The following is an 18,474-nucleotide window of genomic DNA, read 5'->3' as shown; positions in this document are numbered from 1 at the left end:
TCTCAGGGTCAGTCAAACAGTCTTCACACTATTAGCTGAAGGGAAAGAAGTTAATTTTTAAAAAACTATTTCTTTTGGTCTCATTTCTTCTTGTTTTAAGAAGAAAAAAAGTCACAAGGTTTATAAAAACTACCATTTACTTAATTTCAAATCAGAGGCTTCAGGAACATCACAAAGAAAAATTCTATTCCAACAAAATACAAGAGCACTGAACATCTTCCCAGCATTACAGCACATTGTTTTCATCGCTCTCTTGAATCTCCAGGTTCTCTCTTAAGCTACCAGATAAACCTCTGGTACAAGGCCTCTTCAGCACCTATACAAAAAACTTATAGACCAAGAAGTTATAGAATGTCAAGTTTGTAATTTAGCCTGCACCATGCACACCATTCCCAGCTGAGGTAAACCAGTGTAGTTCTGCTAATCTTTTTAACACTCTACAGCAGCATAACCTTTATTGTATCCAGCTCAGCTAAGGTTGTCACTTCGCAGCCTCACTAGTGGACCTTCTTGATCTCAGCCATATTCCTGTGCTATCTGGACAGCAGTGAAATAAATCTCCAGCAGTGCAGGCTCTCCTTTCACACAAGCCACTGGAGTTGATTGAACAGCAGAACACACCCGTGGGCTGCACGGGGAAACCCTTTTCCCACGCTAGAGAACAGCAGTGGTGTTGCAAAGAGCCTGTTCCACCATGGGAGGTGAGAGGCAGGCAGTTGACTCCCAGGCTCACCTTCATTGAGTGCTCTGCATGAAACCAACGAAGCTCTGTGGGAATCAGAGTTGCAGTCGACCTACATGCAAGAGAACAGGATTACAAACATACCTGTTTTGCTACCTCAGCATCAAGCCTGATCAGAAGATAAATGACTTGCTGAATAGTGTAACCATTGTTGTTATCATGGAAAAAACACAGTGAAGCAGGACTGAAGAGAGAAAAAAATTAGTACTTTGATTGCAAAAACCTGTGAGTGTAAATATCTGCTTCTTGAAGGACTGCCCAAGGAGCAGTTTTTCCCTTGTCTATTGTGATGTCCCAGCCTTATGGGGAAAGAAGCACCCAGATTCCTAGATGCCTGTGGTCAAAAAGAATGACTAAAGTCAGAGGGCCTCCAAAGACTCATTTTTGTTAGTAAATTACACACTTGGCATAGAAATTGGTACGTTAGTCCCTGACCTAGTGTATAAGCATACAGCAGTGGGTTTTGGATAAAGAGGTAAGATAAGGAAGAGAGAGGAAGGAAAGGAGAGGGAGAGGAGTGAGAACCAGTCTTGGTTTCAGTGCCAGTCCAGCTGATGGGATGTCCAGAGTCCTGGGGGTATCTTTTCATAGATAGATTTCCCAGCCCTGAAGATAGATTTCTCACTTTCTATGCAAATTATTTATTATGCATAGCCTTTTCCTCTGGAAATGGGCTGAATGGCTTCAGGGTTCTTTGGTGATCTTGATCCCTGCCTACAGTCCATGCCCACTTCTCATTTCTGCACTTGCACTGTACTGTGTTTGCTTATCTTCAGGAACTAGGACAAGGATTTTATCATGGAAAGTGCTGCACTACCTCTGCATGGCCCCCTTATCCAGCCACATTTTGCTCTTTCTCACAGCAGGTCATTGCTAACAATGCTTGATTGGCTCCACAGCCATCAGCTATTGCTGTTTGAGACATACACATTAGCCCCCATATCTTCTGGGACTCTACATCTCTTGATACTTTTATGGACGTATTTCAGAGATTATAGCCTTGATAAATGGAAGGGAATAATTCAAATTCTGTCTAGTGCTAGGTGAAGGGATACTGTGGTTTTACAAGCTTAACAAAGTCAGCCCCTTCAGCTGGCATTTTCTAGGCAATCCAGATTTATGAACAACTCATGATCTGGCAAAGACATGAGGATTAAAAGATTATATAAACAGTTTTTCTGAACAGGCAGCTTTCTTGGCTTCAAGTCAAAGATTTTACAGAGAAATAGGATTTAAGAAGACATTCAGTGTATATGATACCAGAAATATGCTATGTGGTAACACAAAGTAGCTATGAAGTGCTATAGTGAGTAACCAAAAAAGGTATTAGTGTAATAATGCTAAATGGATAATGCAGCCTGTATATCCCCCCCCCTGCTTAACATCTACTCATATTTTCAGTACTGAACTGGTGTTTATCAGGCCATTTTTTGTTTTCCATTCAGTACAACATCACTAGATGAAGCAAGTGAACTGGAAATGGTTAGGTGATGGTGAAACCAAGGTGGTTGGTGTAACACAGAAGGTCTGAGCAACCTGAATATGTTTGTTCATTGACATGGGCAACCTTCAGTTCAGAATTATGACTCCTGTATGGCTGAGTTGACACAGTACTGAGGGAGAGGGAACACAAAACACTACATTTAGCAGGTGCTAGATGTGCCATGAACTATTATAGGCAACAGAACACTCCAGAGAACACTGACACTGACTCCACCAAGTAAAAAGCCAAAACATCCAATTATTTCAATAGCAAAGAGCAAGGAAGTGATTTGTCACTTTTTTGTTTACTTGCTGAGATCCAAAAGTACTTGTACGCATTGAAATTATTGACAGAAATATATGCACATTTGCAATATGCGTTTTGCACAGAGTATTGTGAATAGCACATCTTGTGGCTGCCGTACTGCAGCATGCTGTGCTTGATGGTTGTGGTTTATTCACAGACAGGAGCTGTGCCTGGCTGACGGCTGCTTGTTTACCAACTTCCTCCATTGCAGTGGGGCTTTTCCTTAACTGACTTGGGATTTTCCTTTGATATATGCAGACAGGACTACGCTGGTATAACCCCTGGCTTTAGTAGCAAGGTGCAACACATATATATGCCATAGATAGTTACCTCAGCAGGAACTAATTTTATTTAAAGTATCATATGAAAGTAAAATTAGAGTTTCTCTGCAGGAATCTTGTTTACATGGGCATCAAAAGATGGCAGTTGTTATCTTTGCAGAGCTAGTTTGATGAAAGGTCACAAGCCAGACTCCTCACATCCGTATCTGCCAAACATAGCAGGAACTAATTGTATGTTTTGTAGCTGGCACTTCATGCCGAGAAATAAAAATGGAATGTTATCTTGTCCTCTTGTCTGTCGAGACACACCAGCATGGAAATCTCTTACAAGTGCTTTCCTGAGACAGGAAAATTTAACAGAACCATACAGGACTTTGGGCGTGGTCATTCCGACAAAGGCAACCCAAAACCTTAGTAATTCTGCCAGAAAAGCTATGCAGAAAAATTCCCTTATGGACATTATCTCTTATCTGAATATTTGCCTTATGCAAATAAATCCTTATACAGCCTCAGATTTTTTAATGTTCTTCAGGATTATTTCTCCTGTGTTCTAAACTGGGGAAGTTTTGTGTTGCAGTTCACTGAGAGAAGGTTTTTCAATCCACACTGTCCACCCATGGAGGTAATCTTGCGTTTTGTGTTTAATGTGAGCAATAAGGCTTTACGTACAGGTATGAGACACAAAACAAACCAAAAAACCCAACAAAAACAACAAAAAAAGGACATGTGTACATCTAAGAAAGAACAAAGAGAATTAATCTAGCTCTAGAAGTCTAAATCAACTTAAATGAACAAAAATACAATCATAAGCTAGAAAGCTCATTAAAATAAGTAAAAATAAAATTAACATTTTTAAGAGCGCTAATTAACCACTGGAACAATTCACGTTGACATGTGGTAGATTTTTCATCTTGTATTTCAGATTTACACAGCTTCTTTCCAGCAAAGAACACCACTGTTCACAGAGTCCTGTGTTCAATATGGGAATTGTTGGATGAGATATTTTGATCTTTGTAGTTATACAGGCTGACCAAATATTGCAGTAGCCTAGTCGGACCCCGAAATCTGTGAATTCCCAGCACAGAAGGGCCATATGAAATTGAAGCAGCAATAAATGGCACATCTGGTTGAGTGCCTGAGGACAAGAGTGAATTCCAGTTCAGGGAATCAGAAACATTTGCTCTGGCCCACGTACCTGCAGAAGGCCATTTAGGAGGGCACACTGTGCCAAACACAGGCCAGCTGTGTTCACGAACTGCCCATTTGATGGCCTGAGCTTTTTCTTTCCTCTGTTGCGAACAATAAAGAGAAACTGTAGGTACATACATCCTTGCACATGTTATTTTAAAATGTGTTTTGGTTCTTTATACAATGTCAGCTGTTAAGGAGAACCCAGTAATTCCCATTGCACAATGAGGCGGGTCTTTGGAGCCTTTGTTGCCTACAGCAGGTACTTAACTGGCAAGTTTGTTTCAAGTTGGTGGAACCAATTAAAAAATTCTCCAGCTTTAATAGACTGATACCCTACTGCTCACCCTAGAATGTCCCTTTTGAGAGAAGCCCTTTACATCACCCTCATATGTTGTCTTATGTTGGTCCCCCTAGCTACCAAGAAGCATGGAGCTAAAATGAAAATGATAAAGTGCTTCCAGCATGAACTTGCTCCTTTATGTAATTATCCCTGCTGCTAATAAGTCTTCCATTACAGCCATGGAACAGGTTTTGCTAATCCATTATAACTGATTGGTTGGAATTTAAAACACTGCTGCAAGCATACCACTTTTCACACTGAGCTCACACTGTCAGATTTCAAACACTTTCCCCCCTCCATAAGTGACATGGTTAGGCCAGGCAACAACAGCTACTACCTATGGGAAGTGTTGAACTTATCACTTGAACTCTTCCTTGGGATTCACCTGAAAAGTATTTTACCAAAATAACAAGACTGGCTCTGACCATTTCTGGTGTCAGTGTGAACTCCAAACTCAGACATCAGGCTCTAAAAATGGGCTTTGCTGCATAAATCCTGCCACTAATCAGCAGTGCCTGTGGTGTGACAGCTTGCCTGAACAGGTGAACTCATAGGTAGTTCATCTTGAAATCTCTGACAAATCTCCTGTTATAAAAACTCTAAAACAAACTCTCTTAAAAACTAAGAACATATGCAGTACCTTGAATTGTACTCCAAGAAGCTTGATCTGTACTTATGTATTAGATAAAACCCACAGGGAAACCACTTCCCATTTTTGGAGTGCTACTCTATTTAAACCTTGACCTGTGTGACAGACACATTATCCACAGACCACTCAGTTCCAAAGCTGTATTCAAACGTACACTGCAGTTAGCTGACAGTTTGCAAGCCTAAAGAGAGCTAAACTCTTTTGATTTAGAGTTTCTCAGATAATTCTGAAATTTTTTTTTAAGACAAATAAGCATTAAGTAAACGTGTGCAATAATGCAGGTGTCTACATGTGAGCCATGGTCTGCATGTCTGTTGATGCCAACGAAGCTTAGACAGCCAAGCACCTCACCTAAACAGGGGACGTGTTGTCACCAGCCCACGGAATCACACCTTTGCACCACTGGCTGTAAGGAGCTGATGTTCATCCAGTTGTTTACTCACAAATCTCTGCTGCCCTCTCAACAGTACTACAGCATCCTGCAAAACCTGCCTTGGCAGCTGCATGAGCATCTCCCAGGCTTGCACCATATCCAGACCAGCCCTGGGTAGATGACCCAGACAACAACACCCGAAGCAGCACCCTGCACCTGGGAGTATTGAACAGAGCACACAGCCCTAAATGTACCCAGAGTTTAGCAGCAGTGCAGAATCCCACCTCTCCTGTAGACCCATGCATCTGAGGGCTGTAACCTTAAAAATCATTTTGCAGCTGATGAACTGAGAGAGGGCAAATGGTTCTTCCTTGAACTGTACCTTAAAAAAGAATCCAACAAAACAAAGCAAAAACCTCCCCTAGAAATCATCTAGTTCATTTTTCTCCACAAGAATTGTTCTCTTTTCCACTATCCCTACTTTGTGCTGCTTTAAGCAGCAGCTAATTAATGAAATAGGAAAAAAACAACACAAAGAACCCAAAAAGATGTTTCAGATTCAGTTGCACATCACATCTCCATGATGCCAGGTGGGGAGAAAGGGCCAAGATTAAGACAAAGTTCTTTTACATCACAACTTTAGCATCATTTAGCAAATACAATCCCTTTTATACAAGATTATAATCACAGAAAGGGATTTTTAATGTGCAAGATGCACTTCCACACTGCCATCTTGTGTCAATTACCAGGTTTACTGAACTTGAGAGCCCAAAATGCTCCAAATACTTCAGCAAGGATCAAAACAGACAAATACAACATTCATTAGGTGGGTTCCTCCGCCTGTTCCCCTCCAAGGAAGGAGGGGACAAAGGAATTTTTGTTACTAAAATTGGACAATGTGAATTAGCAAATGCAGATTTGAAGGAGCCTTGTTTAAATTAGGACTTTAACATGGGTGGAAACTCAGCTCCAACTCCTCCAGTTTTAATTTCAGCTCTTTGAGGCTCACTAAATTTGAAATCCTACCCATCTGTGCACAAGCAAGCTAATGAAATAACCCAGTCCTTTTTCAGACGTTGTGGGGAAATGAAACTGGAACCTGCATGAAGTACTTGTCTAGGAGAAGCCAGCCTGGATCAGAGCATACCACTCCAGGCTGCGGGACATGAGTCAGGCAGCATTGCAGACCACAGGTTGCTGAATTTTCTTTCCTTCCATTTTTCACCACCATTTCCATGCCCAAATGATTCCCCATGGACAGGGAAACACGACTGGGCTCAAGATGCAAAACCCAGCATTGCCGTCCCTAAATTTTCTCACGGTTTTGCTGCACAACACAGTGCTGGGAGAGGGGGAGTCATGGATAGGCTAAGATAAATTCATTGGTTAGAAGTTGAGAAACTTTGACTTGTGACAGAAAAAAAAAAAAAGCAAGCATGTGTCAGTGTATTTCAGGGCTGGTAGTGGAGACTGTAGGTATCTGGAATTTGGGGAGCAGGGGGACAGTGGTTCATTGGTTCATTATTGTTGATGTTGTCTACATTAAATGAAGTCTGAAGACTACCATGTAGAGGGCCATCTACATCATAATCATCCAAGGTATGTGCCTTAACAGAAAGCCAGACCTGCATGGTACCTAAATCAGATTCTCAGTATCTCTCAGGGAAGCAAGCTTCTTCCACAAGCAGCAGAGAGGATTCCAGAGAGCTGTGTGTGAGCAGGCAGAGTGATCATCCCTCCATAGTTTGTACTTGACAATTAGGGTCTTCATATACCAGTGCTCTCATGTGTGATCTACCACATCATTACTTACCGCAACAGTAAAATCCAAATTAAATATCTTTGCCAGTCTTTAACTGAACATCAAAAACCAAGGCCAAGTTTGGTTGATGAGATATTTTAGATTTTTATGATATTTTTTAAAGCAAAAAGTAAAAATAATATTTTGTACTTTGTAATTCAGCGAGCAGCATTTAGTTACAAGCAGGAGAAATTACAGGATCACAGGTGAAGTTCTCCCACTATGCCAAAATAGCACGATCTTCCTTTGTTGCCCCCAGCTATCACAGCCACAATCTCTCTTCCCAATCTGTGAGCTCTCCTACACACCCCACCCACCCCAAAATCCCCTGAGAGCAAGAAGCACCCCCCTAAGCTGCTTCGCAGCCTCACTGCAGCTCCTCATGGTGCCATACACAAGTTCACACTCAAGAGCCCTCCTACACCTCCCAGCTTCCTCTTCCTCAGTTTTACTCACAAAATGCTCCCCCAAATTCCTCTGATCCATAGCCTATGTTTTTTCACTGCTTCCAAGGATGTGGACACAGAAGGGTATACCAGGCATGAAAGGACTTGGGGAAGCCACTGACCAAAACAATTTGGAAGCCACCACTGAGACATAGTGCACATTCCAGGTGTGTTTTCAACAGGAGCAGACCCTAACCCAAAAATATTTTAAGCACTTCATTTCTAGCAACAGCAGAGAAATTTTGAGGAACATCCACCACTTTTTAATTGTTTTTCAGGGATGGGCATACAGTCTCACCACTGGTACTGAATGCTCAATAGAAACAGCATAAGGAGCTTGATGAAAAAGTTGTACACAGACTTTGACTACAAAGGAAAAGAGAAAAGGAAGAACTGCTAATCTTGCATATATTTAGGTGAACAACTCAATCCTGTCAGAACAAATATTTTTCCCAAGATGAAAATCAAACGATTTTGCATTTCCACACATTTTCTTAGACACGTTTAACTGAACAGAAAGGACAAAAACTTCTAATAAATGCAACATCAGATTTTTTATTTACAAGTATATGGTAATTCAACAACCACTCTCCACTCAGTTTGCAGAGGAAAGAGTGATAGTTACATTTCCAAATGCAAAAACTCTCTCACTTAAGTGGATTCCACAGAATATTATGCCAACACCACTGAGCAAACAGATTATTCTTTGTATTTAGGTTTCAAAAAAGCACATAATTTTAGAAACCAGCATATGGAAAGCAAAAACATTTGTGTGCATTTAAATGCAGCTTCATATTAACCTAGAGAATTCACTTTCAGTATATGTCAAAAATAAAGACAGCAATTGTAAATATATATTTATATTAGCTATTTCTCTAACTCTCATTTCAAGAGCTTAGAAAAAAATACCCTCTTCATATACCATTGGAAAGTCAACTAGTTGATTATAAGCCTCAAAAATATTTTGAAGTTATTACTGAAAATATACTTATTCTCTCTTGTGCTCTTGGTACTTGAAGCTGAAAATGTGAAAGCATTTTTTCCCAGCTATTTCCTCACTGCAATTATGTTCTTATAAATAAAAATACTTATATGAAGAATACAGGGTATTGCTATGAAGACTAGACAAGCAAGAGTTACTCTTAGTAAAAACCACACATACACACAATATATATATTTATAGATCTACATCAGCAGCAATCACCTCTTCTTGTATCTGCAACAGTGGTTTCATATCTTCATTTGCTTCACATGCAGGTTGGTTGTCCAGCTGTTAGGGAGAGACAAAAGAAACTGTAAGTAAAGTCAGGCTACTGAAGAATTTTTGTGGCAACAATTAACATTTGAAAGTTTTAAATAGTAATTTAATAGTCAAAAAAGCATTTTAAAGTTTCAAATACTTATTGAAAATGGTAACATACTAAGGTATGATACATTCTGAATCGAGCAATCCAAATTTAATGAAAAATACAAATTTGAGTTGAATCAAATTAGAGCACTGCAAGTATTTCAGGCCAAGTCATATTCCACAGAACATGCACCTTACCAAATTCTTAAGAGTTATTTTTAGTATTAGCACAGAGACACACAGTGAGTGATAGTTTTCTAGATTTACCCTTCAATAATGAAATTTAAATTTGCTAAATAACTGTAACAATATAATGAATATTTTTTTTCTCCTCTCTGCATGCCTTTGTAGGTATCTGCCAATACAGTGGTGTTTCACCAGAATGTTCCAAGTTTAAACCACAGAATTAACACAAAAATATACAAAAACATCACATAAAATTACATAAAATTGCAAAGTGAATATTAATAACTCTATGGTTTATCAAACTTTTTAGCTAACACGTTCACATTCCAAACTTAATAATAAGCCAGGCTGATGTCAAATGCCAACTGCAAAAAACAGCAATCCGCATCACAGGCCACTGCTGTGCTGCCAATACATTTTCCCTACAGTAATTGCATAGATGGGTTTTGTATAATTCAAATAGCTGATTTCAATTACTAATCACTAATTTGAATACTTTTTTCTGTACCTACAAGTTCTTAAAACTCCTGCTTTTACTTTTATCTCATACAATTATGTTTTGAGGTGCCCACTGGCCTAAGTAGATGCAGTCTGAAGGGAAGGGAATAGAAACGTTTCCTCACAGATCAGCTCTGCTTCTGGAAAGGCACTGCTGAGACTTTATGGGCTGTAATGTCAAAGAGAGACTAAATAGCAGTTCATCCATAATAAAATTACTTATCCAACTCATCCAGCATTATTTCCCCCCAAAAGAAAAGACAGAAACAAAAATAATAGGAGCAAGCTCCAGAGTGAATCTCTCACACATTTGGATACTTCAAATAGGAACAGAGTCACTTCAGTGTAGCCTTTGCATCAAGAAGGAGATACATTCTCCGAACATTAAAACTTAGACATGGTATGACCAACGCCCTGGAGCACCTCCAGATGGAAGGGAGTGATTCTCTTCCTCCTTCCACTGATCACAGTGGCCTCTTTGCACGTAACATTAGCCTCTGTGAATGCGCTATAACCCTCACTGTGTGTTGAGCTTTCTGGTTTTAGCTTGGGTATCACGTAATCATTTCTGTGACTTCTCTTCATGGAAGTCAAAATGAGCCTGCAAACAGCAACAGCATCAGATGCAGAGCTTCTCTTTTCCTGAGCTAGGTTTCACAGCCAGCAGCTGCCCAGTTCAGCTCAAACACTGTAGCATGAATATCCGGTTCCCTTCGCCGCCTTCTGATCCCCTGTGAGAAAAATGTGCCGGGCTCATGAAGAAACACGGATATTTTTCCCAGGAAGTAATTCAGAAATTATTTCCCTTCCCTGATTTTTATCATCCTATAGAATTCCACATATGCTACATAAAAAAAAAAAAAAAAAAGCAGTATAAAACTCCTGACACTTATCAAAATTAGGAGGTTGTCCACCATCATTTATGACAGCAGAACAAAAGACCTTAATACCACTATACAAAGCCTTAACATCATGCTCCAGTAAATCAGAATTCTGCAAACCATAAGAAGGAAAAAAAATTATACTGCACCTTTTAATTAAGATCTGTAAGTAAATCAATTCCTCCTGAACTTGTACCTAAATGAATAACCAATTACAGACCTATAATTCCAATAATAATAGCATCACAAAAAAGAAACCAGCATTTGTGCCATCTGCACAAGATAAACTAATTGCTTTCCAGGTATGTATTAGGACTGAATTAAATACATATTTCAGCTTACTTTTTAAGAAAATGTAGACACTTTTTCAAAAAGGCTTCTCTGTTAATCAAGACAAACCTGTTTAGCACCTGACAGCTCCCTGACACCACTTTTTCAGATCTATGAAGGAAGGAAGATGACTATACCATGCTGTCTGCTTGAAACTGCATAATAACAAGTTGGTAAAATCAGCTACCAGTGAGTTAGAAGTTAGGAATGACTACCCCACAAAAGACAGGAACTGGCAATGAACCCTTGCTGAACCTATTCACTAACTTAAAGGTAAACCTGTAAGCTATCAAGTGGCTCAGCTGTGCAAGTGGTTGAGGTTGTACAGCACAGAGAAGAGCTACAGTCATGCACACTGCAGTTGGATTGCCTTACTTTTAAATCGGATATAGCAGTCGTTGCAGAAGAGTTTGTTGTTTCGGATCCTGACTTCAGCTCCAGAGCGGGATCCACCAAGGTCGCATCCACAGGCAACACACTGTATCACACATAAATAATTAGCAACTCCTTCCAAAATACTAAGAAACAAAAATTCTGTTCAAAAGCAGCTCAGATTAAGCTCAGCAAAGCCTGAACCATAACCCCACAATCACTAGAAGCCAATGTACAACGATTAGCAGATCAAAATGCAACCAACCCTGAGAAAGTATTTTAAGGCGACGACTGGACAATGAATAGCAGAGATACACCAACTAAGCAAACATAAAGCAAACAGTTTTTAGAGATTAGTTCATTAAATCTAATTTGAACTTTGGTTTCTCTGAAAACTAAAACTGGTTTGGCACAAAACAAATTTGTTCTGTAGATGGCAACAGGAATTTTGGCACAGAACTCCTGGGTGTGCTACTTGCAGATTTCCATGCGGCACTACATGCTGCTGGTGTCCTCAGTCCCTTGGCACTTGAAGCAGCAAATACTCAGACACTCCCAATTGCCTGGGTTTCTATCACTGAAACAAGTTCTGATTTGGAGAGATGGGGCTTATTTAATTTTTCTTGCATAAACACAAGAGGCTTGATGGCTGCCATGCTAACATTAAACTATTTAGCAATGGTGGCTAAACATGTACTTGCTGTGAATATGGACCACATCTGGAAGGAATGTAATCCAAAACATAATGCTCCCCTTACTGAATTTACAGGACAGATAGTTTCCCTGCTTAACCAAGTAATGAATCTTTTGGATGGCAGTCTGTTCAACAGCTCATTAATTTTCAGAAATTTGAGAAACAGAAACTTGGCATTTTCTTATGTAGGTTATGAGCTACAGGTGGATGATCTCACATAGAATACATGTCCTGCAGAAAAGCAAACGGCAACTGATCACTATGGATTAGTCCTGTCCCTCTTGCTTAGGTAGGCGGACCAAAGAGAGCTTGGAGTCGATCCCTAGTAATATTGTGGGTGATGCACTTGAGCTGGGCACAGAAGACAAATGTTCTGAAATAGACACAGAAATGTTTCTTGAAGTCAGGGAAGAATAGGGTCCAACAGCACCTCCAAGTCATAGTCTAATTCCACATGTAGTTTGAGGGCAGAGGAGCAGGACTGCTTTGCTGTTTTTTGCAGGCAAACATTTATTCCTTCAGTTCTGCAATGCCCCAAGCTGATGGCAAATCATGTAACTAGGTCTAGGTCTCAGTGCTGGGCATGAGCCAGAACATTTAGTTTGTGACTAGGGCTGAGTAGCACTAAAGACACCTTTTGGGTTTGTTCTGGGTTTTATCTTGCCACGTTGAACCCTTCCAACATGCCTTTACTTGGGAAACACCACAAGAACACTGTCTGCTAAGGTTGGCTTAGAAAGAATGGGTCATCTTAAATGATTCAGTTGCCAGGGTCTAGGCTGGGATGATTTTTTTTTTTTTTTAGAGGAGCTGCTTTCTCTGGGAGAAGTGGTTCAGCATTTTCTGATATTTTGCCACCTATTCAAAGATGGAAGTCTTTGACCTCACAGTCAATGTGCTCATCTTACTTATCAAAGTCCTACTTGTTAGCACTGGCATTTAAGAAACACCCCTAGAGTCGAGCACTAAATGCCTGCAAATGGGTCTGCCTCATGGAAATATGCATGCACCACGCTGTCAAGAGGAGAAGGCAAAGCAGGTGATTAGTAAGAACCCCTGTGAGCATAACACTGAGTAGCCATGCGTGCTCCTGATTAGTTCCTGCTCCTTCATGATGTGACTCCCAGCTCTCACCTTAAAGCAATGTAAATGATAACAAAGACCAAGAGACTCAATGATCATGGCTGCTCCTTTGCCCAGAATGTTATTACAGTATGAACAGATTTTCTTCCCACTGACTGACCTAAATATAGAATGAAAAACCTTAAAACCAGCTTGAAAATGTTTAAAAGACAAAGAAGAGTTATCAAATACTTTGTAAGATTAAAAATAAAAAACACATGGGTAGAAACTGGACTATTAGGCTGCTTGGGGAAAGCAAACTGAAAATTAATATTATTTAGAGTAGATCTGAAAGCCACGGAAAGCTGAAGTGTTATAATTTAGATCTAATTTACACAGGAACAAGTTAAGAAATTCTGTCATATTCTTGGCACATATTTCACTGTATAAAATACCTTCTACAAATAAAAAGTGTACTGTTAAGTTTGGAGTGTAAGAACACAGGTTTTGTGCTCCTGCCCTCTTAGTTGTGGGGAACTATCCAGAAGGCTAAGTTTTAGCAAGCACCCTTTCCAAGTGTCACCATCTGCACCTTGTTAGATAAAAGAAGGCTAGTCCTGGACATAAAATATTATGTTAACTCTTTGAACATAAGCCATATGGAGGTCAGTTTCCATAGATCTACCAAAGTGTTAGCAAATGGAAGTGAGAACAAGATAAGCAAATATGGTTAAGAAGGGAATTTTCTTACATCATCAAGAGTGTAAAAGATTAGCTTAAAAAAAAAAAAGTGGTCTATTTATCACTAAGTGCCTGAGAGTGTAAGAGCTAATGAAGTAGTGTTCACTGTTATATACAACACATGTAATTCTGTGTGGGATGATTCTCTGGAGTACTATCCCAAGGTATTTTTAAAATGTTTCAAGTACAAAAAACAGCAGAGTTATCTACCCTACGACAGCTGAATTCCATTTCTGTTTCAAAATACATTGCAATTCTTGCTTTCTCCTCCGAGATTAAAATCAACATCCTACTCTATAATTCTCCAGGGTCATGGGTTATGAGCATTCCTGAGTGCTCCTCAAGATGATATTGACCACATGCCAGGAAGTGAGGAGGAGAGACCAAGATGAGGGTCATAAAGCGTGGGTTTCAGGAATCTTTTATTAAAACAAACCAAGGAAAACAAATGTCAGAAATGCCATGTGGAACAGGCTTTTGCTAATAATTTTGTTAACCAACACACAGCTAGGGGACTGCAGATGGATTATTCAAGTTTCTTTGTTTTTTTAACCAATGTCAAGCAGTGATGACAAACCTGGGGAACTTTCTGAGTGACTGGAGTAGGGAGGTAATACCAGCCCGTCCCCTCCAGCTAGAAAACTCCAGGTACTTGTTAATCAATGTTATGGGCAAGAATACTGCTGTAAGCCCAACAAATACACAAAGCCTGTTCTTTAGCACTGCCCAACATTTTTACCTTCCCCGAAAAAGGGCACCCACTCACCTGCTTCGTGTCTGGGACCCTGACTGGGAAGCAGAGAGGGGAGACTGAGCCCGGGGAGCTGTCTGGGACGTGGAGGGGGCTCTTGCAGACGTGGCCACAGGAGGTGCTTTGCTGGAGGAAGGAGTGCACATGTAGGCTCTGTTGGAAGTGGACACTGGGCGACTAAAATCTTGACTAGAAGATAGAGATGAAGAGGATGCAGACTGATTCAGCCATGAGTGGTGCCTCCATGATCTCATTCCTGAAGAATCAAGATTATCCAAAGACTCCCCTCTGTAACAGAGATACAAGCACCTCAAATGTAAATGGCAGTATGGATGGAGCAACAGAATTATATGCTGATTTTTTTAAGAGAAAGCCATTATCCTCATATTTTTAATATTTTCTATGATGAATATATTTGTTTGATCAGCCTGAGCAATATTCTTCATGTACTGATTTAAAATGTATGAGTAGCAAATTATCCTTCATGTCCAGCCATAGTTCTCATGGGAAAAAACGGGTGAGGCAAAAGAGGTGGCACTTAACAGCTACTTAATAAAAACAAAACACTTCACTGCAGCCTTATCAGGGTGAGCTGTATCAAAATCCACAGTACAGCAACAGACCTCAGATACCAGCTTTGTTTATGTTTTCTCCAAGGGATACCAGATCGAAAATAACAACCCACCCAGACTGGATAGCATCACCCAGGTACAAGGTGTTGGCCCAATAACCAAACACTCCCCTGACTGATAACTTGGCTGTTTCCTAAGTGACAAATCCAACATTCATTCATTCATTCATTAAATAAAGCAAAAATAAACTACCCAAACTTTATGACATATTTCTGTGCTGAAAAAGTATACTTCTTAGCCACAATAATTCATTTCCAAAACAGGTTGCCCTGCTGAAATTCTTAAACACGTGTCAATGACAAGGCACACTATTGATTTCCATTGCTGCTATACCAACCAAGAAATAAGCAGCTGAGTTATTTACAGGTCACATCCACATTTCTTACTTGCAAAAAACCCCATTTAATCCTGGCTATAATATAGTTTCTTTCTTCTATCTGTGCTGCTATGCAGTTTACCTTATGGCATTTCACAGACTCAGTTTGTTTCTAGGCTCTGTACTACAAGCTAAAGTACAGAATAACCAAAGAAAAATGTCTGGTGAGACACAGAGTTAATTTTTCATGTGATTCCTACCTCCTCATACTACTGCTGTAGAGGCTAACAGGCTCCTTATGTATACTGGCACTGCGCTGCCTAATCCAGCTGCTGTCTGTGTGTAGAGATGTTTTCTTTCTCATTTCCTGAAGGATTTGCTGTCTCTCCAACTCTGCTGCAGACAGGTTTTGCTCCTTCTGAGACTTCTTCTGCGACTCACCCATGTTCCAGGACCTCTCTGAATACTTGCTCTGGGTACCTGTGCAGAAAATAAGAGCCAACATCAGCTAGACACCCCAAGGCACAAGAACAGTTATCAACCTGTCAGCACTCTGGCTATAATTCCAAGAGCTATTGTTCATCACTCCATTCACAAGTTATTCCAGTTAACCTTTACAGCTGGGAAAAACTTGTCAATACAACATTAATAGAAATACAAACAAAAAAAGTTCAGTAATGTAGCCTTTTACATAATGCTTAATTTAAATACATTTTCCTTCACTTCCTAAGTGTACATGGCATTTCTGTGTTACACACTCCGCTTTTTAAAAGGGTATCACCTCTTTTAGTACCATAACTTGGACTCTTTCTCCAATACAAGCTGAACCATGTGTAAAATACATAGTTAAATAATGGGATACATTCTTTCTCTTTAAGAGTTCATACTCTATTCTTCTGTACAATGTCTCTGCTTACCAGAATTTCTTTCTTCAAGGCACAAAACACACTGCTTTATACAGATATAAAGGGGAGAGGGAAATCTTTCAGATATTTGGATTATGTGTTAACTACTGAGTTGAAATGAAATTTATGGTATGGGTGGTCTTTGAAAATTTGGAAGGGGAAACAAATAAGCAATCTTTCCCCAACAGGTGTTGACAAATCAGAAGGCAACATTTTTTTATTTCCTAGATCCAGTAACTATTCTTCATTGTAAAAATAATTAAGAAAATTACTCAGCAATAAGTCATTCAATTGAAATTTCAATCCTTTTAAATGCTGCTCTGACTATAGATTTGCTCCTGGATTTATTGATATAGAGTATCATTATAAAATACTGTGGAAGTTTTCTTTCTCTTTAGTTTCAATGACAGTGCTTTAATGTATGAAAGCAACATTTTTAATCTGCAATATATCTTCTAATACATCTACTTTTCTTTGATTATTTGTGATGACTCTTTTTAACCATGTTTTAGACACAAAAGTAGCTTGCAGGCATTTTTGACTGTAACGTATTTATAAAATTGGTTTGCTTGCTTTGCACATTATTCCTCTAATATAACCAAAGTCATCTAACTGAACTGGAGTCCAGGAAACAAACCATTGTGACATATTGAGAACTGACTTCTTGCTCTGTTATTACTACACTAACTGAAATTAAGATGACAAAAAGTTTTATTAAATACATTCATCATCTTGGTATGTGCAGCTTTTTTGTTGTTGACAGAGTCAAGGTATCAAAACTACACATATCTTCAATGATATAACTGCATGATTGATTTTGCCTCATGTACAAATCAGTCATTAAAATTTAGGCATCTAAGAGCCATTTGTAATCACTGTCTTCAAGAGGCTAGTTAATCACATTTGTCCTTGGCTTTTATGTTGACTGTATGATTTCCCTCTTGCTGTTGAAAGTTCATTAAATTGGGGCATTGTATTAATTTACAATGCAGCTATCAAAAAGCACTCTAAAAATTAATTTTCTTAGGATAACTACATGTACACATCTTTTTTTTTCTTCCTACTTTCCTCCCTCCCTACCTGCCCAAAAAAATTAAATACAATGGAAATTATACATTACTTACCATTTCTCATTGTGTTGAATTCATTCAGCTCTGTAGTTGACTTTGACTTATTCCTGAGGATATAAAAACATTCATTTCTCTATCTTAATTATAAGACCCAATTACAGACAAAGCTCTTATCATTGCAGATGATAGAACCAGTCCTTTTTTTTTTTTCACCATCCCTCCCATCAACAACTTATGCTGTACTTAAAACAAGAGGCAAAAAATAACTAAAGACCAAGCGGGTACTAAGGGAAAATAAAAGTCAATATTTAGATGCCAATAGATAATCCCGAATAAAATTTTGTACTGAAAGTTGTCAGTGCTTCATGTATGAAGAACTGATCATTGTACTTGTTTCAACAAAAACATGTAAAAAAAACTAAGTCCTTTCCTGTGGAAGCTTTATGAAGATTACAGTCTGACAAAGAAGCGAGAACTTTCAGAGCAGATTTACAATTGATTTGGCTCCATGAGAAACTTAAATTATACTTCAGCACTGTTACTAGAATGTAAGCAAAACACCTCCTAAAACCGTGCATGCAGAATTCTTTTTGAAAAATTTATTGTTCACTAATTATACCTAGCAGCATAAATTTAAATGAGTTTTAGCCAAGAAAAGGCTAAAACATTCAACAAATGTCATATACAGGAAGACAAATGGCAAAAGTTGGTTTTCTGACAGTACAGAGCAGGAGCTTCAGCAACACTTCTGTGCTGTATTATTAGTCTCAAGTAGTACAGCCAATTTTTAGTTTAACTCACAAAGAAAGAATTTAAAAAGAAATTCTTTGCTTGGTCCTAACTCAAAGCTGCTACAGAAATTTGTTTACATGGACAGCATTGGCTGCAGAGCCGTGTTTTGAAGGAGTCTTATCCTTTATCTCGAGAAAAATGAAGCATAAACTAGATCACATCTTGCTTCCTTAAGTTCTTAATGTCTGTCCTATGGTGTGGACCTATTTTTTTATCTATTTAAGAAGATGCAACAGTTTCACAGCTGCCTCTACTGAAGAAAAAAGGAATGTCCTCCTTACACA

The 18,474-nt window shown here is 39.1% G+C and overlaps 1 protein-coding gene across 3 annotated transcripts in view; it reads right to left on the bottom strand.

Annotated features, from left to right (window-relative positions):
• Window positions 1-8,147: 8,147 nt before the first annotated feature.
• LMO7 (LIM domain 7) overlaps window positions 8,148-18,474 on the bottom strand; it is a 131,540-nt gene continuing 121,213 nt past the window's right edge. For all 3 annotated transcript variants that reach the window (XM_066176300.1, XM_066176298.1, XM_066176299.1), the window contains 6 exons: window positions 17,453-17,505; window positions 15,684-15,903; window positions 14,491-14,763; window positions 13,056-13,164; window positions 11,231-11,333; window positions 8,148-8,882 (listed from right to left, as the gene is read on the bottom strand). In XM_066176300.1, the coding sequence (XP_066032397.1) occupies window positions 8,860-8,882; window positions 11,231-11,333; window positions 13,056-13,164; window positions 14,491-14,763; window positions 15,684-15,903; window positions 17,453-17,505 (781 nt within the window). In that variant the 3' untranslated portion in view covers window positions 8,148-8,859. The remainder of the gene's footprint in view (window positions 8,883-11,230; window positions 11,334-13,055; window positions 13,165-14,490; window positions 14,764-15,683; window positions 15,904-17,452; window positions 17,506-18,474) is intronic.

Source organism: Chamaea fasciata, unplaced genomic scaffold, assembly GCF_029207755.1.
Source record: "Chamaea fasciata isolate MVZ Bird 193981 ecotype frontalis unplaced genomic scaffold, bChaFas1.0.hap1 SCAF_2, whole genome shotgun sequence".
Lineage (NCBI taxonomy): Eukaryota > Metazoa > Chordata > Aves > Passeriformes > Sylviidae > Chamaea > Chamaea fasciata.
The sequence above is the reverse complement of the archived record's forward strand: the minus strand, read 5'-3'. Positions and strand labels throughout refer to the sequence as shown.